The following is a 23,901-nucleotide window of genomic DNA, read 5'->3' as shown; positions in this document are numbered from 1 at the left end:
ATTATTGTGTTCGTATTGGTTCTTTTCTGACCACATGAACATGAATAGTCTCTGGTGGAAGGTGGAAACACTGCACATATTTCTTCTCTGGTGAAATGACAATAATATATTTTTTCTAGTAATGTTTTTATGTAATACAACCATACTTCAATACATTGTGCATTTTACATGACATTTGTAAACATTTGTGCTGCCACTGCATCCTTACATTATGCCCATTGTTTTTCTGGAGTTTTGAAAGTGAAATCAAGTATGAAGTACACAGTAAGCCAACTACCTGCAGGTCTTCATTCATGACAGAACTGAACAAATTATAAGTGAGGCTACTTCATGCCTGATGGTTGGCAAAAGGAACACACAGTAAGTCAGAATATACATTGTTTCTTTATGGCGTATTTCCATTTCAATGCTGATGTAACAGAGTCCAACACAACTTCTTTAACAGTGTTCTGTTTAGCACCCATGCTCTGGAACAATTCGACACTTCAGGATCTTCAGGTAATTCTGAATCTTATTTGAATCACGACGAAAGCAATAGAGGAGATCGTAGTCGTTCATGAGTCGCCATTCTGCCCTGTCGGATGCCAGTAGAGCCTCCGGGGAAGCCAGGTTACCAAGAGAACTGCTTATTACTCCCAGCATCTGCATCTTAGGCACAAGAACACACATTATTACTTCAACTTTCAAACCAATACCAAAATGCTCTTATTGATAGTAAACCACATATAATACAATCATAAAAGCTTCTTAATGTCTATTTGGGATACTGAACAACTTTCTTCAAAAAAAAATATCGCGTTCAACTCATCTGTCTTCAAAAAACATGGTTTGGGAAAAAAACAGGTAAAGTAGTCTACAGCTCTGGTGATCAGGTGGAAGAGATGAGTTAATTTCAAGGACTATCAAACAGTAACAGCTACAGTATATGCACAGAAGCATTTTGTCCTAAATTAAATGACTTTAGGAACCAAAAACCAACAAAGACATAAACCATGCAGTGCCCTCTATGAGAGCTCTCATAAGAAATACAAAGCCACAGATCCAACCTTTTACCCCCCAGAACTATTTTCACCAAGTTCCTTTGAAACTATTTATATTCCATGTAGATATAGTTTTCTTTGTCTTGAAATATCAGTGTTTCAGTGAATTATGTTGTCTGAATGACTAAATGTGCTAAAGAAATTGAAGAAATTATATTGATAGAACATAACTTTAGTAATATGTTAAATTATGAAATATAAATCATATATGGTGATCAATACAGTGATTTCCTGCTGGTAACCTTTAGTATGTAAGCAGCTTTGGATAGTTTGCTTACATTATTGGTATCTATCAGAGTCTAAAAAGTGGTTGAAAAGGAATAGAATCAATTTTCTTTTCTTTTTTTTTTTGGCTGTTCAGCACTGTGTGGTGCCACATTCCTCAGAGTCCTTTGCTAAAAACGCTTGCCATCCTACAACTGAGTTCTAAGAGACAGAAACAGAACCTTCAAAATGTTTTATCTGGTCGGGTAAGTTTAGCTTTTTGGGTGAATGTTTCTGTTTGCATCATGATGTGCCACATTTATCTTAGTTTTTTTTCTTTTTTCATTTTGCTTGGTTTTATTGTCACTGGGTTCAGTTCAACAAACATAACCAATGACCTTCAAATCTCCCAATGACTGCCTGATCGGAACAAGAACGTTGGGAACAGGTTTACCCGTCATGTAAGCTAAGACTAGACTGTCACTTCCATCAGTGAGCCAACCATTTCATTTCACCAAACATGCACTCACTATTTCTGTTCTGTCTTAGAAGTTGAACTCTGAGAGGTTGGGTTATTCCGAAACTTTGATATCAACCATTTTCCTGCCCTTCAAATTAATGTTTGGTATTGGAATTCATAACTGTCCACAAAGTCTGGAGAAAGTAGCAAGATACCTAACTCATTGTAAATAATATTTCAAATGTTCATTATTTGCTCATAAAACCTTCCCCTCGTTCTCCCACATCAGATTGCGTAGAGTAGAATTATTGATGCATTAGTCTATTTTTTGGTGGTTTCTGTTCTTTTTACTTATTTATTTCATTGGGACAGGAATGAGAAAATAAAATATCCTGTTAATTAAAAAGGTTCCTGGTCTATTTTAGTGATGTTAAATAAGTCTTAATTTGATAAGTATAAAGAATCTCCTTACTTCTCTCAATCTGTAAAAAGGCAGTTCAGAATCATTCATCTTGGTTTGTGATGTAGATTATGTGCAGGCATGTACCTTCTCAACCACTTTCTGCACACCCCTGCGTAGTTCATGCACCATGTCACTCATTTCCAGAGACTTGTTTGAGCTGAAGTTGTTAAATTCATGGTGCTGAGCCATGTTCTGATGAAAATGCCACAGAGGTTCCCGCCACGCAACCAGGAGCTTCAGAATCACCTCGGTCAGTTCCTCTCTCTGCAGAGCAGCAGGACATGTGGAAACATGGTAAGATACAAAAGTCAGGAGGGCTTGTTCATCGTCACAGCTGTATGCAGTAACTGCTTAAACCGCTGCATTGAAAATCAAAGGGGGAAGTAGCACAGTTGTGTGTTGCAAAAGGTAATAACTGAAGGGGAACCCAAAAGGTTACATGACGTTTCACTATGATGTAGACAGCTGATGTCAGGAAGAGGAAATAAGTTCCAGAAAGGTTAACTCACCGCTATTCTCTGAGCATTCTCTTTGCCATTTGGAGTTAGGATGGTAGACGTGTGGCAGTTGCGACTGACCCGGCCAATCTGGTTCTTACTGGGAAGGAAGTAGAGTTCCTGATGGAGTAGACATGAATGAGAATGTCAAAGGTCAGGCTTCTTCTAAATGCCATCTGTGGACAGAGTACGCAAGTGATTAATATTAGTGATGCTTTCTGTTTGTGTGTATATGTACATGTGCATCACTGAATAATAGCAAAAAGAGCAATGGAAGATGGGTTACAGAAAGCATTTTGCATATTGCAGTCTATGGTGCTGTACCAGAGCAACATATTACACAGAGATGTATTCTGCTCCTCTCAATGCTTTTCTAAACCTGCTGAACTGACATCATTAGTGATGTTTGGTCCTTATGGCCCTCATGACTGGAATAAAATAAAAAGGATGGAAGAAAATTACTGCAGCTAAAATTTAAGAATTGTCTGGGTTTTTTTCATACCTTTAGCTTTTGGTATCTTTTCCAATTTTATATTTGTCTTATTATTTTCACTAAACTTAATTTTATTTTCTATTTTGTAATTTATCTACCTGTGATGTGTTTGTTGCAAAGCACTTTGGTCAGGCGAGGCTGCTGTAAATGTGCTACATAAATCAACTTTGACTTGACTAGAATACATTCAGTCAAGATAATCAATTATTACTATCAAAATTCAATTGATCAGTATTGCTAGTTTCACTGCAGTTTAGAAAAGCAGCGTGGTATGCTACAAACACCCTTCTGAATATAATTTGAAGTGTGATCTGATGATGTCATTCTCAAATAGGCAAATATGCAAACAGACCCTTGACACTGGATTTAATTCTCAGGTGTGGGTGAATGTCTCTCTCTGTTTTGAAAGGCATGCTTTTTACTCATGCACAAAGTGTGACTTCATTCCATCTACTAGGTGAGATTAGATTTTTTGTTACAGACACCATCAGCTTTGTTGCAGCGCCCATAAGAGCATTACAGTTATGAGCCCAGTATGGTCAGAACTGCATCAAATTCTCTAGTGACAACAAGGTCTGTGTTTAAAAAAAAAAAAAAAGGTCTGTGTTCCTATGTGGAGTTTCCTTGGCGATGCCTGTTGCTGTGTTAGTCTGCCATATCAGCAGATTTCTCTTATCAGCTGATGGTGAGCCCACTGGGACCATTTTCAAACAAGTATGAGATCTGGAAAGCACTGCAGATGGCATCCAGAAGGTTAAAAACTTATATAGGTCATACTGTCATTCAAAAAATTACCATATAGATTAGCATTTGTTGTATTCTGTCTTGTTGTCTTTGATCACCTAAGCTATATTTTATGTTTAAATGTGCATATAGCTAAAAGAACAGCTGAGATATTTTTGATTTACTTGCTTAAAGGTTATTTTTCCAGATCTCTTAGACTACTTCATGTTGTAAGCAGGTTCTGTTTCAGTCAGTTTTTGATTTCACGGGTCCAGCTGTAATCAGGACTGGGAGTGACAAAGAAAACTGAAGTTAGTTTCCATTAAATGTAGTTAATAATAGTAAATTGAGCAATGAGGTCATACCTTTTTCATGTAGGACCAGGTTGGTTTGGACAACTAATTTTCTCAACTACATAAAATCAGAACTTAAAAAAGAGGTTTTGGGATTTACTCAGGTTATTAAAATTAATTTACAAATCTTAAACTTTTAAACATGACTAAAAAACAAAAAAAATGAAAAGAATTATGAGGGGGAAGATACTGTGTATTTATTTAATCCTTCTCTAACAAAACCTTTATAGGAGCCTTAAAGCAGAGTAATGTACTGTATGTCCTAAAATCACTTCATAACTTCATTTATACCTTCTTTTTAAATTATTGGCAAAGTAAAGTTCACCAGCAGACCAAACTGTATAATCCCAACCAATCACTGGCATAGCCAGCATTACAGACTGTTACATCTAATAGATAGATTGAGTAGAAATGCACTCTGGACACAACTAATACACTTAGAACGACAGAATGCAAGTATGTCAAAGAGACTCTGGTACGAATCATTAAAAATCCTCAGGAAATAAGAAAAAGTCTTACAAATTCAGAGTGGAGGTCATTTGAAATGCCATGCATCCTGGCTGAGTGCTGGATGACCCGGTCAAACAGGTTTGCCAGGGAGAGGAAGTGGCATCCAGTCTGGCCGTTGGTGCAGCTGGATGCTGCTCTCATGCTGCTCAGCCTGCTGCAGAGTGCCAGGTAGATTAGCACCACCAACAAGGGGGAGACTAAGAAACGTCAAAGAAAGAGAAAGATGAGGAAAAACAACAAAGACTGGAATATTAAGAAAATTCACACCACAGTGATCCTCTGAGAATATGGACAGTGAGTAAATGAATTGATATATTTTCTCCATATTTTCCATATTAAAACCTAAATTTGCCTCCTTTTTTTCAAAATATTAAAATGGATTCTACAGAAAGCAGCAAAAAAAGACAAAACCTCATGCAGTAACAGACTGAGAAATTAGACGGGATGTGAAGAGACAGACAGAAATCTTTTTCATGCATGATACCTGCCTGGTCTGATGTGTGCAGACATCCTGTAGATGCAGAAGAGTTTCCGTCTCTGGTGCAGAACTGAATGCTTCAGTTTCAAGACAGCAGGAGCTTTATATGAATCCTCACTGATAATTTGGCTGGTAAGCAAAAATAAGGAGGGGGATGTTAAGAAAGGATGGGGAGGAGAAGGAGAATGGGGGCATCTGAGTGATCAGTCAGATCACTATGAGCCCAACCCTAAGAACAATGAGTCATTTTAGTACAGTATCTTTTGTGATCTTATTATTTCCAGGGGTTGGAAGCATTGTAATCATGCTTTCTTTCTTTGTCCTTCGTGTCCTTTAATGTCTGTCCCTCAAACTCACACAGTATGTATGATGCATACAGGTTAATATCCTATGGCCTATGTTTTTATTTTAATGCTTATGAACTTTGACCTAATGACCCTGTCTGAGCCCAGAGGTAGCTATCCTGGACTTGTTTTCTGCAGCTGAAAGAAATCCAGACTGTCTGTAATTCTGTCCTTGGTGTAAAAATGATAACAGAACTGTACTCTGACCTGTTCATGACTATCTGTACGTACACTCTCATATCATGTACATACTCATAAACCTGATGGTTGTGTATGTATATGAGTGTGTACCATGTATTTAATACTTTGTGGGGACCATTTTTCTGACACATATTACTTTGTGGGCACCGAAGCCTGGTCCCACAAGGAGAAATGCTGATTTTGGATTAGGGTTTAGGTTTAGGACTAAGGTGTGAATTGAGTTCAAATTCAAAGTTAAAAATACTTTATTAATCCCAAAGGGAAATTAAATGTTGTAACTCATTGATTTAGATTCTTCAAAAAGTTATTGAAGATGGTGATGGCTGTTGGCAGGAAAAATCTGCAGCTGTCTGTACTGCACTGAATCTGAAGAAGCCTCTGACTGAAGATGCTCACAATAAGTATACAATAAGTTTTTTCCTCTGCCTCCACCAACCACACCACTTCAGTGTCCATCCAGGTCCCAACAGGGCACTCTTTCTGGTTTGTTGTTCTGTGTCTCAGACAGGAACATGTTTTGGAGTGAAATACTTGCATCTACCCCAGAGCACAAGCAGGTCAGCCATGTTGGTACATTTGGAGGAAGAAGAGAGGACGCTTTCAACTCTGAGACGAGTATCCAGGAAACTTGTTTTTGAGATCTTGACTAATCCGAGCTACAACAGTGCTTTGTCCACAATTCAAATCAGTAAACCCACCAGCCCAGCAGTTCTCTCTTTAAGCTCTTTCTCCTTTCTTTCCAAAATAAAGCTTTACTTCATTATTCCATATACTCTTTCCGCTTACCATACAGACTCAGCATGTGCATCATAATGTCTCAATCCTTTTACACTCTGTTGCTGAAGGTTTGTTGTACTAAAAGGATGTCATTACTTCATTAAAGACAATTATGTGATTCAGTCTAAAAAGCTTCATCTCATAAAAGCATTGATTTGTTTGGGGGATTGAAAGCAGTACATTATCAGGGATGTTTGATAATTGATTGCTGATTCCTCATGTGACCAAGCTACATGTGCAGACAAACCACACTTAGGCTTCCATGGAAAGCTGTGTTGTCAGGCAGTTCTTCTCATGTTGTCATTTTTAGACTGACCTGGAGAGTTAAGGGGTCAAAGTTTCATTCATGAATGCCCATAGGACACTACAGTCACTGGATCTGACCTTTCAATCCATATTTACAGAAACCAAGTTTTTCTGGTAGACAAACAATTAAAGAAACCTTATTGATGTGTTGGAACAATGGTGATTTGAAAGATATCTGTGGTTAAAATCTTTCCTGAAATAAATTGAGTCTCAAATACTATACTAAAAGTTTATAAATGTTCAGAACTTTGGAGTAAAGAGTAAATTATTGGAGATTGTGAAATTTTTTGCTACTTAGAAACTGAACTTCCAAAGTTGTCTTATAAACAAACACACACACGCCCCCACGCCCACACACACGCACACACACCCCTACATACACCCATACATACAGACACGCACAGACACGCATACACACCCACACACGCATACATACATACATACCTAGAATAGAATAGAATAGAATAGAATAGAATAGAATAGAATAGAATAGAATAGAATAGAATAGAATAGAATAGAAGTACTTTATTCATCCCAGCAGGGAAATTACTTCGCAGTTACAGCATAGAGACAAGACAAGAGACAAGACACAATAACAACGTCCGGTGTGTTGAGTCTGGAGTTCGACTGTGGCAGAACTGATGACGTCACAGGCCACCGCTGCATCAGCTGATGGGGGAATGTAAACAGCGATCAAAATGGCGGACGTAAACTCCCTCAGTAAATAACACGGCCGCATTCCCACAGCCAGAAGTTCAATGTCCGGGCTACAAATCTGTTCTTTCACGTTAACATGACCGGGATTACACCACCTCTCACTCACATAAAGTGCAATCCCGCCGCCCCTCTTCTTCGGACTCTTGGAAAAGTCCCTGTCCCCGCGCACCAAGGAAAATCCAGGGACCTCCACGCTGTAGTCCGGAATAAGCGAGTGCAGCCAGGTTTCCGTGAAGCAGAGATACTGCACTCCCAGTACTCCTTCTGGGTCCTAACCAGCGCCGTGAGTTCGTCTGTCCTATTTCCCAAAGACCTCACGTTCCCCACAATAATCGCCGGTATCGCTGGCCTGCGCCGTCTCCTCTTCTACCTCCGTTTAACTCCAGACCTGCAGCCCCGTCGTCTCCTCCGTAACTCCTCCGGGACCACAGGCCCGTCTCCGGGCAGCAGCAGAGGCCCACACAGCGCAATCAGCCGTTCACGCGAGCAAACAATGCCGCTACTCCGCTCGGCGAGGTTCTCCACAACCAAGAGTATAAAAAGTAGCAGAAGAACGCAGAGAACATCAACAGAACCACATCCAGCCATTGTAGAAAGCCCAACTGATGATCCATGGGTTCTTCAAGCACGGATACATACATACATACATACATACATACATACATACATACATACATACATACATACATACATACATACATACATACATACATACATACATACATACATACATACATACATACATACATACATACATACATACATATCTTTTGTGAAATAAAGATGGTAAGATGCAAAAGTGTGAAAAGAAATGTCTTTTTTTGTTGTCAAAGATTGAATATCTAAATATTACTCACTGAAACAAACAGCTGAAACATTGAGTTTGTTGAAATTGATTATAACTGGAACACTGATGAATATATTTGATGTACATTTGCTAGATTATTATTCTTAATGAATTTGATGATGGTTTTTGACAAAATGTAATATTTATTGCTTGGTGGAGCTTACAATGTGACACCCCTCCCCAACATCGGACAATCAGACCATCTCTCCCTGTTCCTCACACCTCGGTACTTACCACTCATCCAACGTGTGAAACCTACCGTGAGGACAGTAAAGGTGTGGCCAGAGGGCTCAGACGCTGTGCTCCAGGACCGGTTCAGGAATACAGATTGGACTATTTTCCACCATACAGACTTGGATCAGTACGCCTCATCTGTACTGAACCATATTTCCACCACCATAGAACGTGTCACCACCTGCAAACGCATTACCATGTACCCCAACCAGAAACCCTGGATGAACCGAGACGTTCGTCTCCTGCTGAAGGCCCGCAACATCGCCTTCAGGTCAGGGGATGCACAGACTTACAGTGCAGCCAGGGCTGAGCTGAAGAAGGGAATCAAGAAGGCCAAACATCACTACAAAAGGAAGGTGGAGGATCATTTTTCTAACGCCAACCCCCGACGTATGTGGCAAGGCCTTCAGATTCTCACAGACTAGAAGAACCCCAATACCACCCCCGCTTCTACTGATGTCTCCTTCCTCAACGAACTTAACAACTTCTATGCTCGTTTTGAGAGAGGGAATACCACAACTGCAACCAAAGCAGCTACCACCCCAGGCCAACAGCCACTGACTTTCCTCCCCACTGACGTAGGAGTGGCTCTGAGCAGGATTAAATCCCACAAGGCTGCGGGTCCTGATGGCATACCTGGACGTGTCCTCACAACGTGCTCTGGGGAGCTGGCAGGAGTGTTGACGGACATCTTCAACCTGTCCCTGGCCCGCACTGTGGTACCAACCTGCTTCAAGTCTACCTCCATTGTCCCAATCCCCAAGAATCCCAACCCAACCAGACTCAATGACTACCGCCCGGTAGCCCTTACCCCCATCATTACCAAGTGCTTGGAGCGGCTGGTCCTAGCACACCTCAGATCCTGTCTCCCCCCCACACTAGACCCCCACCAATTTGCATACAGGCAGAAAAGGAGCACAGAGGACGCAGTCTCTATAGCGCTGCACTCTGTCCTTTCTCACCTGGACAGTAAGAACACTTATGCCAGACTGCTGTTCTTAGATTTTAGTTCAGCATTCAACACTGTCATCCCATCCTGACCAGTCGACCTCAACATGTCCGGCTGGACAACCACTTCTTATCCACCATCATCATAAACACCGGAATGCCACAAGGCTGTGTGATGAGTCCCTTCCTCTACTCCCTCTTCACCTACGACTGCAGACCTGTCCATGGCTCTAACGCCATCATCAAGTTTGCAGATGACACCACGGTGATCGGCCTCATCAGAGATAATGACGAGGCCGCTTACAGGGAGGAGGTAGACCATCTGGCTGAGTGGTGCGACAAAAACAACCTGCAGCTGAACACCGAGAAGACCAAGGAGCTTATCGTGGACTTTAGGAGGAACGCTGACCCACATCCACCCATCCACATTAAGGGGACAGTGGTGGAGCGTGTGGACACCTTTAAGTTCCTGGGAGTCCACATCTCCGAGGATCTGACTTGGACGACCAGCTGCTCCAAACTCATTAAGAAGGCGCATCAGCGCCTCTTCTTCATGAGGACCCTGAGGAAGAACCACCTGTCCTCAGAGATCCTCACGAACTTCTACCGCTGCACCATTGAGAGCATCCTCACCAACTGTATTACAGCTTGGTATGGGAACTGCTCTGTCTCCAACCGGCAGGCGCTGCAGAGGGTGGTGAAAACTGCCCAGTATATCGCCGGGGCACCGCTCCCTGCCATCAAGGACATCTACAGGAAGCGGTGTTTGAAAAGGGCTGGGAAAATCACAAAGGACTCCACTCACCCAGCACACACACTCTTTTCCCTCCTTCCCTCTGAGAGGCGTTACAGAAGCCTACGGACCAGAACCACCAGGCACCGGAACAGCTTCTTTCCCACAGCTGTCACGCTTTTGAACGCCTCCTGACATAAAACATAAACTATAAGGACTGTACTCCCCTATCCTCTCATACAACAATAACACATGGACTATCCTCACACACACACACACACACGCACACACACACACACACACACACACACACACACACACACACACACACACACACACACACACACACACACACGCACACACACACACACACACACACATCACGGACTGTTTTCTTCACACACACATACAACCTGTAAATTTTATCTGCCATTATTTATCAATAATTCATTCCCTAACATTCTTGTATATTCTGTATAATCTGTGCATATAGCTCCCATATTTATATTTATACACAATATCTATATCTCTTGCTATAACCCCTTATAGTCCATACATACATACATAGTCTTGTACATCTGTGAATAAATATTTATATCTCGTAGAGCACTTCTGGATAGATGCAAACTACATCTCGTTGCTTGTACTTGTGACAGTGCAATGACAATAAAGTTGAATTCTATTCTATTCTATTGTTTCATAATTGGTTATTGTATATATTTTTATAATGTAAAGCACTTTGAACTCATTGTTGCTGAAATGTGCTCTGCAAATAAATCTGACTTAAATATTGCTGTTAATTTCTGAGAATGTGACTCCCGGTAGTTGGAGGGTGTTAGTCACAAAGTCAGTGCTCCTGCCATAATGAACAGCTTTCCTGGAAGAGCTGGGAAGACTGCCTGCTTAATTATTTATTAAAGTGTTTATGCTGTTATGTTTGCTTTATATTTCTGTATGTCACTGACAGGTGGACAGTGCCAGACAGATAGTCATCATGTAGATAATCATCGGGTAAATCTTCCATGCATTTGGGCTTATGTTTGTTATTAGTTTGTAATAAAAAACTCATTTGACTCATCCATAGCGTATTCTAGAAGCTGAAGGTTGGCATTTTGGGTCATTCAAATCTAACGAAAACATTTTTCTCCAGCAGATGCAATCTGTGCCAGTAGGTAGATCAACACCTGTTTACTCTAATAAACAGACTATGTTGACATTTTGTTGTGTGCTTTGATGATTTTTGAAACTTAAAAATTGGGTCTCCAAAGTACCCAATTGGTGTACTTTGATGTACAAAGTACATCAGTGTACGTCCCTCTGGGTGTATTATGGGGGTTTTGTTCCTTTCTCTGGCTGAGTCTGATAACGTTGACATCGCCAATGTGCTTTCATCTCTGCTTATGTTTTCCAAATATGTACTTTTCATTGCTTTTCACGTTGATCTGGATATTCATCCTAGCCGAACGGATTTGCACATCATCTTTGGATGTTATTTAAGTGTGCTTCAATTCATAATACAAGTTAATAAAAACAAACAAAACACTGGCTTTCGTTCTGCTTTCATACCACCCCGAAGCGGCAGGGGGCAATAATTTTAACATTCGATTTGTACTCGCCAGAAAGACAACGTCACCGCGGTAGATTAAATGGAAAATGGCTGCAGTTACAGAGAAGCAACAGAACTCCCCAATAAGAAAAAGTAGCGACCAGTTAAAAGAGAAGGTTTCTCATAGGAATGGAGGAGTTCCTGGTGATTTGGGGGAGCAGGAGGACTACGGACTTTCTGGAGTCCTGGAGAAGGAGCAGAGCGACATCCTGAAATCCTCTAGGAATGTTTGTGAGCTGCTGGAAAAGATCCGAGAGGAGACCGAAGCTTTGGAGAAGCAGGTTGGTTGGCTCAACTCTGAGTAAACACAAAAGTAAACACAAGTTTATGACAATATAAAATCCAATGTGAATGTCTCCTCTTTTAATTCAGGTTGTGAATGTTTGCAGTTCTGGTCCTCCTAAAGTTGCAGCAGCTCTTTCTGCTGCAGTAGAGGTCAGATATTCTCTGGACGAGCTGCTGCAGAGAGAGCAGCGCATCTCCAACAGGCTGCAGCAGGTAGAGCTCATAGAAACAGCGATAGACATAGTTTTAGGTCAAAGTGTCCAAAGGTCAGATTTAAACCTGAGATTATCGTGTGAACAGTTCCCACTGATTAATGCTGCTTTTTCACCTAGAAATCTTACCACAGTCTGTCCAGTTGGTTCTATGTATTTTCGTTCTGTTTTTTACTAATGATTATTTCAGCAATCGGTTATTTGACGATTAATCAATTAGCTGGATAAAACAATTGCCTCATTTGTCATTTAACCACTTAAGCTTTTTCTACATATACATTATAAGAACTAAGTTAAAGATGCAAATAAACAAATAACCCAGTTGTTTTTTGAAAATGATAAAATAGTCATTTTAACTGCCTAAAAAGCAATAACTGCTTTCTTCAGTGAGTTTGAACCAGGTGAAGTTAAACATATTTACAAACAAAGATGTTTTTATTTTAAATGCAAAATGTTTAAATATTGTTTACAGTTCAGGGTTAGTTACAACTCTGAATGTGTAGGATTTTTTTTTAGTCTGCACATTCCAGTTAACGATTAATCAATTACTAAATTATCCATCTATCCATTTTCTTACACCTTTATCCTGTTGGAGTCATGAGGGGTGCTGGTGCCTATCTCCAGCTATCAATGGGCGACAGGTGGGGTCACCCTGGACAGGTTGCCAGTCCATCGCACATAGAAACAACTACTAAATTAATTGAGGACTATGTAATTAATTGACTCAACATGATTAATCATTTCAACCCTAGTCGTGTTATGTGTGTTTTGTGATGTTTGTATTTATGATGATCTTGTTGCTCTTCTCTAGCACCTACAGGGGACCAAGCAGTGGATGGAGGATCTGGGCCAGACATGTAACCATGTGGACTTCATAGAGAGATCCATGAAATACCTGAAGTGTCTTCACCACATAGAGGAGCTTAGGTACAGTAAACCAGGAGAGATGGTTAAGAACCTGGATTAGTCATTAAATACAAGGAGAGAAACACAAAACAGAGAGTCAGCCTCTTTTAGACTAGATCCAAAAAGTTCCTTTTTTTTCTCGTCGGTTCACAGAATATTTTCCCAGAAGTCTTGGGGGTCAACAAGGCTCTGTATTAGAGACAAAGAATGAATATTATGGTACTGTGCATGTGGGAGAAAACATTGTGTGTGACTTTGTCTCCTGATTGAGTTTAGGAAACAGTTTTGTGCATCACATGTAAGGTGCATGTGTGTGGTGTCTGTGTGTGCTGCTGTGTCCACAGTGCTGCAGTCCAGCAGTCTCTGATGATCAACAGTGTGTGGGACGCCATAAAGGGAGTAGAGAACATGGCAGCCCTGGACTGTGGTCTAAACCAATCCCAATGTTCCCATCTTTGTGACTTTCTCCGGAAAACTCTTTGTTTCTGGCATAACATCATCAAGGATCGACTCACCAGGTAGCTCTACCTCAAAGCCCCGATACTCAGGAGGTCAGATTCTTCAGAAGTCTGATTCTCCTTTTTATTTCTGTCACAGTGATTTTGAGAAAGTGTTGGCTCAGCTGCAGTGGCCCATCATCACACCTAACCAGTCAGTGACGACACCTGCTAACTACCAGGAGCTGAGCAGCCAGCTGGAGGGACTGCTGTTGCAGCTGCTGGCTCTGCAGACCTCGTATCCTTTCACATGTACAGAGCTGCTCAGTACAAGTCATTTTAACTGCTTAATATTACAGAATATTACATCAAAAACCACTGAATGCAGAAATGTGGGAAAAGCGTGTTCAATACCTGCTTAAATGTTGTTATTGTCAGAGGTACTTTTAGCCTGACCTCATCAGAACTCTGATTTATTGAATCCAACTGTATCTTACATTTTAATTTTAAGTTTGAGTTTGACCATGAAGCAGAGCCTGAACTGAGTAGAGATTGTTCATCTCAACATGGCACACAGGTCAGGTAAATACGTTGGGTTGTTAGGAAAATGAGGTATAACTCAGAGTAACTCCAGCCTCTAGTTGGCAACAAAGGCTGCCAAGTAGAGCAGCCTTTGCATATGGAATATGAATCATAAGTCAACTTGGCTGCATCAAAACCAGTTACATCCGAGTCTGAGAACTTCCATTACTGAGACTCCAGGGGCCGCCATCCACCTCTTCATGACATAGCAATCCTCTTAAAGTAGCTGGACAGCAGTCCAACTTCCTTGTGCACACTTTTCTGCCTAACTTTTTTCTTTCTCTCAACTTTCCATACATTCCGGTCCACTTCTCTGTAAACAGTCAGTTTCTTTAGCAGTGGGTGTTTATGACTGACTGTCCATGTAGAGGACTAAATAATCTGTTGTACATCTGTCAGTTCATAAATGTGACTATAACAAACATTTTTTTTAATAATAAATCTTTTATTGTTCTTAAGTAAAAATGTAATTTTCTAAGAATTTTTAAAATGAGTTTTGAGTTTAATTTAGCTAGTAGTAATAATCAACAAAACTAATGCCGTGTGAGTGTAAAAATCTCTCTTTTGAATTGATTTGAATGAATAAATGAACATTCAGTGATATTCTAATCTATTGAGATTCCCCTTTAACAGACTTAAATTATTAAATGCCACAGTAAGTAATTCAGCTATTGTTCCTGATGCTAAGTTTAAATCATAAACACTGACTGCAGTCAGCTTCCATCAGGCCGTTGGTTTCTGTAACCGCCCCTCAAAGCGATGACCTCATATCTCAGAGGGTTTCAGCCTCCACTCAAGGAGCGCCGCCTGGCTCTTCATCCACCCTGTCCCCCGCAGCACCGTCCCTCTGTCTGCCCATTCAGATCATGCTGCAGCCGCTCAGCAAGAGGTTCAGATACCACTTCTATGGAAATCGCCAAACCAACTCCATACACAAGGTTTGTCCTGCACTGAACACCCAACGCACAGCGGAGCTGATGTCATAACCCCAACTCCTCTCCCTGGTTCCTTCATGTGACATTTACTCTCAGAATGAAAAGTAAAATAAACTTGAAGTCTTCCTCCTTAATGACCTGTATGTTTAGAAGAAGTTCTACCAAGTTGCTTCCATATTTTTTTTGCTGTTGCTTTGTTTTCTATTTGTGAACTGTAAGCTAACTGTGAGACAATCTCTCTGTGGATTGGTTCTAATCTTCCTGTCAGTTATTTTCTTTCCATCTCGACCTACAAGTGTTTCTGTGCTTTGAAACTGGAGTTTAATTGACTTTTTTTTGATACTGCAGCTGAGTTTCACTTACATATTTATAATTAAAGAATCTGTTTTTACTGTTGAGGAAATGAAAATGCAGGAGACTGAATATAATAAAAGGAGTTTTAATGTTAATATGCCTTTCAGGACTCCTCCTTTAAACACTTTTCTGTTTGGTTTAGTACCTTCTTTAATGAAGCACTGTGTGTGGGGAAATGAGCTGTTTTAGTTCAGCTCTACACTAACTAGACTGGTTCCCTGCTTTAGAAGAGTCTCATGTCTATGTGTGTTCCAGCCAGAGTGGTACCTCACTCAGGTCCTGAAATGGATGGAGAACAGCGCCACCTTCATGGAGGAAAAGATTCAGCCAGTCTTTGACCGGTCTGGACAAACCATCAGTGCCAAGGTATGTTGATTATAAGAGAGAAATAAAATGGTTCCAAATCTGGCACTGAGATCAGTTCTAACTTAGCTAGCAGTGCTTACATTAGACAAGTGGAAATATTTTCTGAAAACCTAGAATGGAACTGCAGGTACTGATTATAAATGTAATTGTTGGGGTGTGCTGTGGTGGCGTAGGGGATAGCGTGACCCACATTTGGAGGCCTTGAGTCCTTGATGTGGCCGTCGCAGGTTCGATTCCCGGACCCGGCGATACTTGCCGCATGTCTTCCCCCCTCTCCCTTCCTCTTTCCTGTCATCTTACTTTTATATAAGGGACACTAGAGCCCACAAAAGACCCCCTGGAGGGGAGAGGGGGAAAAGTAATTATTTATTCCTCTGTCAGACCGTTGTTGTTGTTGGTCTCGCTGAATTTAAATGTTTTTAATGGTTGGACTGCTTGATTGTTAGATGTCATACAGCTAAAACTGTACAGCTATCTACTCTTGGAAAGTAGATCTTTGATCTCAACAAGTCGTTTCAAAAATGTTTAAATATATTTATTCTAACTTTAACACATGATCTTTTTGTTATTAATCTATCCAAATTAAAACATTAAAGTTCAAGTTCTTGTTTTGCCTAAAATTATAATGTTAGGTTTTAACATCAGAAAGTTTCATCTACAAATCCTCTGAATTTAGAAAAAAAGGAACAAAGTCTCCTGATGGGTGAGGAGAGAAGCAATTTGTTGGTTCTGTCTGCCTGCAGGTGGCGCTGTGTCAAGGCCTGGTGTGTTTAGTCCAGGAGAAGGTAGCCAGTGATGCCTCTCGAATGCTGTATGATGATGGGCTCTTCTGCCACCTAGTGGAGGAGGTGCTGCAGTTTGAGAAGGACCTGAGAAGCCATCATTCCTACCCGGCAATGCTGCCCGCTCTGCTCCACATCCTGCTTGATGACGCCTTCCTTCAGAAGTGGCTCGCCGTGGAGAGGAAGAGTGAGTTCTTAGCTGACTGCCATCCATCAGTTTTTTCCTCTTTCGCTGTGTTTAAAGCCGTATCTCATCACTCAGTGCTCATGTTGCATCCTGTCTATGTAGGAAACAACTCTGACATCTGCTGGAAAATTCTAAATCAAACAGTGATGTACTAGTTGATCATTTTTCCCCATGATTCAGTGATTTTAATGCCTTTGTCCTATTTGTGGTTTAGAGATGATGTTATGAACCAGAACACCAGGCAACATGGAGCGTCCTCCACGATGCCTGCATAACTACCTGCGCTTTTCTCTCCGTTTGCTCACAGTGGCTGTGGAGAAGATGGACGCTATGCTGTCAGCTGAGGGAGCCTGGACATCTCAGTACAAAGACATCAGTGACATGGATGAGCTGAAGGCACCAGAGTGTGCAGAGACATTCATGACTCTCCTGCAAGTCATCACAGGTATGACTTCATCATGTTTTCACACATAAAGTAGAAGCTGAGAAATGTGTTGGTATGGCCAGGAGTGTGTAAACTCAAAACCTCCTCAAGCTGGTCAGTTATCAGATATAGACTCATCCAGAATAATTTATAATCTGCACAAAGGGTTTTTGCTCATTTTGATAATTATAGATAAGGTAGAAAAGCAACAGGAGTAAGATTATTTTGAAACAAATGAGTAAAAAGTGTCCCATTCTGTGTTAAATGGACAGTATTATGTAAAATTGACCTTTTTTTGTTATACATCATGTTATGTTATTCCCTCATTTTGATTCATACATGCATGTTTGAGACATCCTTTAATCTCCATGGCAACCATTCAGCTGTGCTAAACTCCTGGCTGGACCTAGCTCCGCCTACAAAGTTTCCAAGCTTCAGCACTTCCTCCTGACAGAGCAGCCCTTCACAGTAGCTTACCCACTCAGCTCCTTCAGACTAGCTAGCAGCAATTAGCAAACACTTGGTGGAACTGCACATCAGCTGAGCTCATTATATAACTACCTCTCGGTTCAATGCTGGTAAAATGTTGTTAAAGGGTTGATAAAGGAGCCATATTGTGATGACTTCATGAAGACGGAGTTTCAAAAAAGCAGGAGACGGAGGCCCAATTTCAAGGTGCTAAATCATCAAGTGACATTTCGTATAATAATCAAGTAACATAGTTACTTGATTATGTTATAAAATGGCACTGTGGGCCTGGAAAATACATAATACTGTGTCTTTAAACTGCTCCTGACCCAGAGATAAAAAATGGATAAAGTTTTGCCAAAACTAAAAGCCCCTGTCCAGTTCAGCGTGTCCCCCGAGCACTACAAATGTAATTATAGTATAGATTCCTCCAACAGTTTATGTCAGCTAATTGTGTTTGGTTGCAAACTTACAGAACGTTATCGGGCCTTGCCCAGTCCTGCAGCACAGCTCAGGTTTTTTGGGCTGCAGAAGGAATTGGTCGATGACTTCCGCATACGACTAACTCAGGTAAGGATGACTCTGGATGTCGGCTATCATAAAAAACTTGTTTCATAACGCTTTGAAAAACATAAAATCATGATTCAGCAAGAAAACTTCACTGGCCTTCGAGAGCATGGGTCAGGAATCAGACACTCTGCTCTGCGACATCAGGAACAACCAGAATGTCCAACATGAATGTCCCACCACAATAAAAGTTCTTTTCTTTTATTCCCAGGTGATGAAAGAGGAGTCCCGCTGCCCACTGGGGGTCCGGTACTGCGCCATCCTCAATGCAGTCAACTACATTTCAACCATTCTGAGAGACTGGGGGGACAATGTGGTATGTATGGGTTTATGTGACTGCAGTTCTAGCAGAAAATTGTGTTCACCTCTTAATGATGAGCTTTTGAGCAGAACAAGAGCAGTAAAATCATCCTGAGTTTTACAAGTAACGTATTCGCTAAGCATGAAGCCAGAGCTGCAGAGGAATGACGGGAACTGAAGGCTGCAGAATGTGTGACTTCTTCCTGTGTGTGTGCTCCAGTTTTTCCTCCAGCTGCAGCACGCTGTGGTTTCTCTGGGACAGCAGGAGGTTCTGGGCAGCCTGGAGATGACAGAAGTCGGGCGTCTGGCCTCCCTGGAGGGGTCTCTGTTCGATGGTCTGCTGTCACTGCTAGATCGACTGAAGGGAGATATGTTGGGAAGACTGCTGCACTTTCTAATGAGAGACACGGCTGAAAAAGCCCAGCCATACTGTCAGGAAAGGTGAATCTGTTAATGTGCCACACACAGTCACAAATCTGGTGGTTTTGTACTGGTTAATGGACTTTTTTTCAATATTTGACCCGGTTTTTATTGCAAATGTTTTTCAAAATAAAGGTTAATCAGAATAGATGGATATTGTGTTTTTTCTCCTGTTGTAGATGGTTGTCCATTCCACCTCCTCAAGACCAGTCTGCCATGTCCCTGTCCAGTTCAGCGTGTCCCATGATGCTTTGTGTGAGGGATAGACTGTTGAACCTTCATCAGGTCCTGAGTGTTTCTCTGTTCCAACTCGCCTGGCAGGGTTTGGCAGAGAAACTGGACAACTTCATTTACCAAGAGGTGAGAGCTGTGATGTTTCTGTTTGTGATATTCACAGCTTAGCTGTTCTCATATGGTGAGATACTTTACTATGCCCACAGTGCTTCACACTGATGCACTCAGCTGTTTTATTTCACTGTTTTGGCCATTTCCTGAGGGACAGCAGGGTGAACTGGTTTTATTGGACTGTACTGGTGGCATAATGCACACAGAAGACCTCATGTTTAGGTTTAAAAAACGAATAATGAAAAATCTACTACATTTTGACTCTTTATGTCTGTAGGACTAAACAATGGTAGCTTCTTGTTGTCTGTGATTGGAACTGTTCAGAAATGTTCAAAGATTTCAGTAAAGATTACATCATAAACAAAACAATAGCCAGTGTTTGATCACAGAGACGACAAATTACAGCGTGATGTAAAAGTCCTCTGTTCAGATTGTCTTGTGACAAAGTTATGAACTTTTGCAAACAACAACAGTCCAAGATGTCAATGTGTAGATTTTGTAAAGCTGGCAGAGCCATACCCCACCAGACCTTTAACTTTATTAGTTTCAAAAGGTGAGCAGAGAGACACAAGGTGGAGCAGAGGGTTGTTGTCTCGTCTGCTCTAATTAGACGTGGGGCCTGGTTTTCGGGTCAACTATACAGCCTGTTCCATCCGTCTCTCTGCAGGCTGTATGTCTGGGTCAGAACTCTGTGCTATCTGCTGGGCTGGGACAACTTGTCTGAGCCAAGAGGCTAGTTGCTTCTTCTTTACATAACAGAAAATGTTTGAAGCCAAGAGCGGTAGTCCAGTTTTATCAGGATTATGTCCATTGGCCTTGTGGAGTGATTTTCTTTCCCAAAACATTTAAATTCTTAATAAATTCTATTGAACCGTCAGTGCAGGTATTTTAAGCCACTTATTAGAGGGGCAGTATTATATATTTTCTGGGCACACAGAAACATACATCAGTCATGTTTTTTATTATAGCCCATTCAGCAGAAGGCAGTTCAAAGTGCTTTACGTTATAAAATTACAAAGTCATAAATGCACCACGTGATAACAAATATTACATTACAAGCAACTCTAAACAGATTGGTTTTAGCCTTTATTTAAAGGAACTCAGTATTTCTGTGGTTTTGCAGTTTTCTGGAAGTTTATTCCAAAAAACTCTGTGGTGCTTCTATGCACCACAAATTCCAGATCTGGAATTTGTGGTGCATAGAATCTGAATGCTCCTCCTCCATGTTTGGTTCTGGATGCAGAGCAAAACCAGAAGACCTGGGAGGTCTGGAAGGTTGATTCAACAACAGCAGATCTTTATAAACTAACAGTATTTTTAAAGTCTATTCTCTCAGTGAAGGACTGTAGAACTGGGTGATGTTCTCTATCTTCTTGGTTTCAGTCAGAACTCTAGCAGCAGCGTTCTGGATCAGCTACAGCTGGAGGGTTGATTTGTTTGTTTTTTTTTCAGATAAACTTGTAAGACTCTGTTGCAGTAATCAATTCAACTAAAGATAAACACATGGCTGAGTTTCTCTAGCTCTTGCTGAGACATTACTCCTTTAATGATCCTCAGGTGATAGCAGGCTGACTTTGTAACTGTATTTTTGTGGCTCTGAAGGATCAGGTCTGAGTCCATCACTACAGCCAGATTTCAGCCTGATCTCTGGTTTTCAGTTGTGATTACTGAAGCTGTGTGTTATCTCTACATGGTCCAAAGATAATAACTTTAGTTTTGTTTCTTTTCAGCTGGAGAAAGTTTTGGCACATCAACACATTTATCTGTTCCAAGCATCTGTTCAGTGATTGGATGGGTTCACAGTCACCTGTACCATCTGCATAGATATGATGATTAATCTTATATCCTGTTATAACCTGAATTAGCGAGAGCATATAGATATTGAATGAGTGGGGTCCTAGGCCTTCAATCAGAAGTTGCCTATTGACACAAATAAATCCCTGTTTTTTCTGTAAGATCAGAGCCAGTTGAGTACCAGAGAGTCCGACCCAGCTCTCCATTCACTTCAGTAATATAAGATAAGATAGGTCCAACAGAACCATCACTGTGGTTCTTCCACGGTCTGTGTTTATGTGAATGTTATTGAACACTTTGACGAGGGCAATCTCAGTACTGTGGTAATCATGGAAACCAGACTGAAAGAAATCAAAGTGGTTTGTCATCGTTGGGAAGCTGTTAACATCTTTAAGTGCTTATTAGTGCTACCAATAATTTCATGAATTGTTTCTGTCTGCCAGGTTATTTTGTCTAATCACTTCAGTGATGGTGGAGCAGCTCAGCTCCAGTTCGACATGACCAGAAACTTGTTCCCTCTGTTCGGCCATTACTGCAGAAGACCTGAGAACTTTTTTAAGCAGTAAGTGTTTGACAGCGGCTCGGCTTTAACCCTAACCCTTTGCAGCACAATGTCCCACTGACCAGGATCCAGAGACGGGAAAGGGCAAGAGGGCCAACATGAGATCTTCCTGGTATCATGACAGTTAAATACTAGAGCTACACAATGCATTAAATCGGCATCAACACATTACCAGTGGGTTTAATATCATAGTTGCAAAGGGCTGCTTGAATGCAATATTAAGAGGGACTATATTACAATTGTCAGAGCCTGTTTAGTCGGTTATTATTGCTAAAGAAAGAGGGCTAATCACAACTGATGTCAGTGTTACAATTTTCTGGAATCATACAGCCCTACTAAAAATACTAGTGGTTCACCAACTGCAGTTTTCTGGCTGATTGCCGAACTTTAAAAACTCTGACCTCCCGATTCAGTGTTTTTTTTGTATTTAGTTTGTATGAAAAGTTACTAAATATAGCAGCTAAGTTAACAACAGCGGGGTGACTGATTTTAACTGCAGACATGATCTGGCAGGAGTCTGTCAGTCGGCCCTGTCTCATGGCAGAGCAGCCACTGATTGTTGTGAAAGATTGATTTCTTTGCTTTTGTTTGTTGATAAATGTTTTTGTGGAACCAAATGTAACTGGGTTTTTTTCCCGTCTTCCTTTTTGTCTTTGCAGTGTGAAGGAAGCATGCATTATTTTGTGTCTAAAGGTTGGCTCTGCCATTCTCCTAAAGGATCTCCTTAAACGCTCTGAGCAGGAAGCAACAGACTTTGAAGATCCTTCACCAGAGTCTGCTCTGAATGAGTTGGGAGTTTTCTGTTTGGCACCATGCGATGTGTTAATCCTTCTCAACCTCAAAGCTTTACTGCCAGGAATATAACAATGGCTGACTATATTCCTGTTATGTGGAGAATGGATCAGATGAGCTGAAAGACTGGTGTCTCATTCTATGTATTTTCTTGCACTCTTAAATCCAAAACATTGGTTCTTACATTAGAATTAGAGTTAATAAATTCAGATTCTTCTAAGGTAATGTTTGTCTTTGAGTCTTTTTGTCATGATGGTGGTTGTTTCACTTATCAAACTTCATCAGAGCAGGTTCACAAACCAATATAACAAAGGTTGTAACATCACAAAATGAGGACAAAGTGAAGCGCTGTGAATACTTTCAAGATGAACTGTATGAAATGTACAGTGCAGTATTTGCTAGCATTGCCTTTAACTGCCTTGGTTAAACCTTACGGGGGTTCCTTCCTTGCGCTTAGTTTGCAGGATTTCTGACCCATCTTAATCTTGCTCTGGCTTTGAGATGGCCTCGCCAAAACATCAACCTTGTCCTTGGGCCACTCTGCCCGAACGACATTCTCCATCTGGAATACCCATTGGTATCCTGGCTTTGACTTCATAGCTGATGTCTACAGATGTCACTTCAATGTGTCCACATAATGTTCTTTCCTCAAAATGCCTATTTATGAATCTATTTTATGAAGTGCACCAGTTCCTCCTGTAGCAAAACAGCCCCACAACATGATGCTGCCACCACCATACTTCAGTTAGGATGGTGTTCCAGGCAACAAACATCCCCATGTTTCCTCCAAATGTAACGATGGTCATTATGGTCAGACAGTTCCACTTCAGTCCCATCACATCAGAGGACATGTCTCCAAAAATGAAGCTCTTTGTCTCTATGAACATTTGCAAACTGCAGTTTGGCTTTTTGCTGTTTCTTTTGGAGTAATGGATTCTTCCTCTGGTTCCTCTGGTTGGATGGTTGGACGTTCCAATCATCTCTATGAACAGATGAATGCTTCACCTTCAAGGAAAATTGTTCCCAAGGATGAACCAAACTGGTGCAACTCCATGAGTCTCTTCCTGATGTCTTTGCTGATTTCTCTTGAATAGACTTGTGTCGAACCAGAAAGTAAAGTGTTGCAGTTGTGGCTCCAGTTAACTCAGATGTGACTTCTGGGTAGTCCCACATTGCTTAAAGAAACAGTAATCATTCTACATGTAAACTCTGATATATTCTTTTTCCCATTATTATGGCTTTTAATGAA

At 41.0% G+C, this 23,901-nt stretch overlaps 2 protein-coding genes across 2 annotated transcripts; one reads left to right on the top strand and one right to left on the bottom strand.

The window, feature by feature from the left end:
* Window positions 1-116: 116 nt before the first annotated feature.
* LOC102222748 (prolactin-like) lies at window positions 117-7,685 on the bottom strand. The gene is made up of 6 exons (XM_014475608.2): window positions 7,673-7,685; window positions 5,232-5,350; window positions 4,753-4,940; window positions 2,677-2,784; window positions 2,252-2,431; window positions 117-648 (listed from the first exon to the last, which is right to left on the bottom strand). The coding sequence occupies exons 2-6, from the start codon at window positions 5,251-5,253 to the stop codon at window positions 454-456; spliced, it is 693 nt and encodes a 230-aa protein (XP_014331094.1). The 5' UTR covers window positions 5,254-5,350; window positions 7,673-7,685; the 3' UTR covers window positions 117-453.
* A 4,281-nt stretch (window positions 7,686-11,966) lies between these two features.
* On the top strand, window positions 11,967-22,877 carry rint1 (RAD50 interactor 1). The gene is made up of 15 exons (XM_005808149.2): window positions 11,967-12,215; window positions 12,307-12,432; window positions 13,243-13,358; window positions 13,682-13,855; window positions 13,935-14,072; window positions 15,114-15,294; window positions 15,901-16,011; window positions 16,755-16,980; window positions 17,288-17,425; window positions 18,348-18,442; window positions 18,651-18,755; window positions 18,960-19,180; window positions 19,339-19,519; window positions 21,742-21,860; window positions 22,520-22,877. Exons 1-15 carry the CDS (start codon window positions 11,982-11,984, stop codon window positions 22,722-22,724), a joined length of 2,370 nt encoding a protein of 789 aa, XP_005808206.1. The 5' UTR covers window positions 11,967-11,981; the 3' UTR covers window positions 22,725-22,877.
* Window positions 22,878-23,901: the final 1,024 nt, after the last annotated feature.

Source organism: Xiphophorus maculatus, chromosome 17 (genome assembly GCF_002775205.1).
Source record: "Xiphophorus maculatus strain JP 163 A chromosome 17, X_maculatus-5.0-male, whole genome shotgun sequence".
NCBI classification, from domain to species: domain Eukaryota; kingdom Metazoa; phylum Chordata; class Actinopteri; order Cyprinodontiformes; family Poeciliidae; genus Xiphophorus; species Xiphophorus maculatus.
This window is presented reverse-complemented; position numbering and strand designations above follow the sequence as displayed.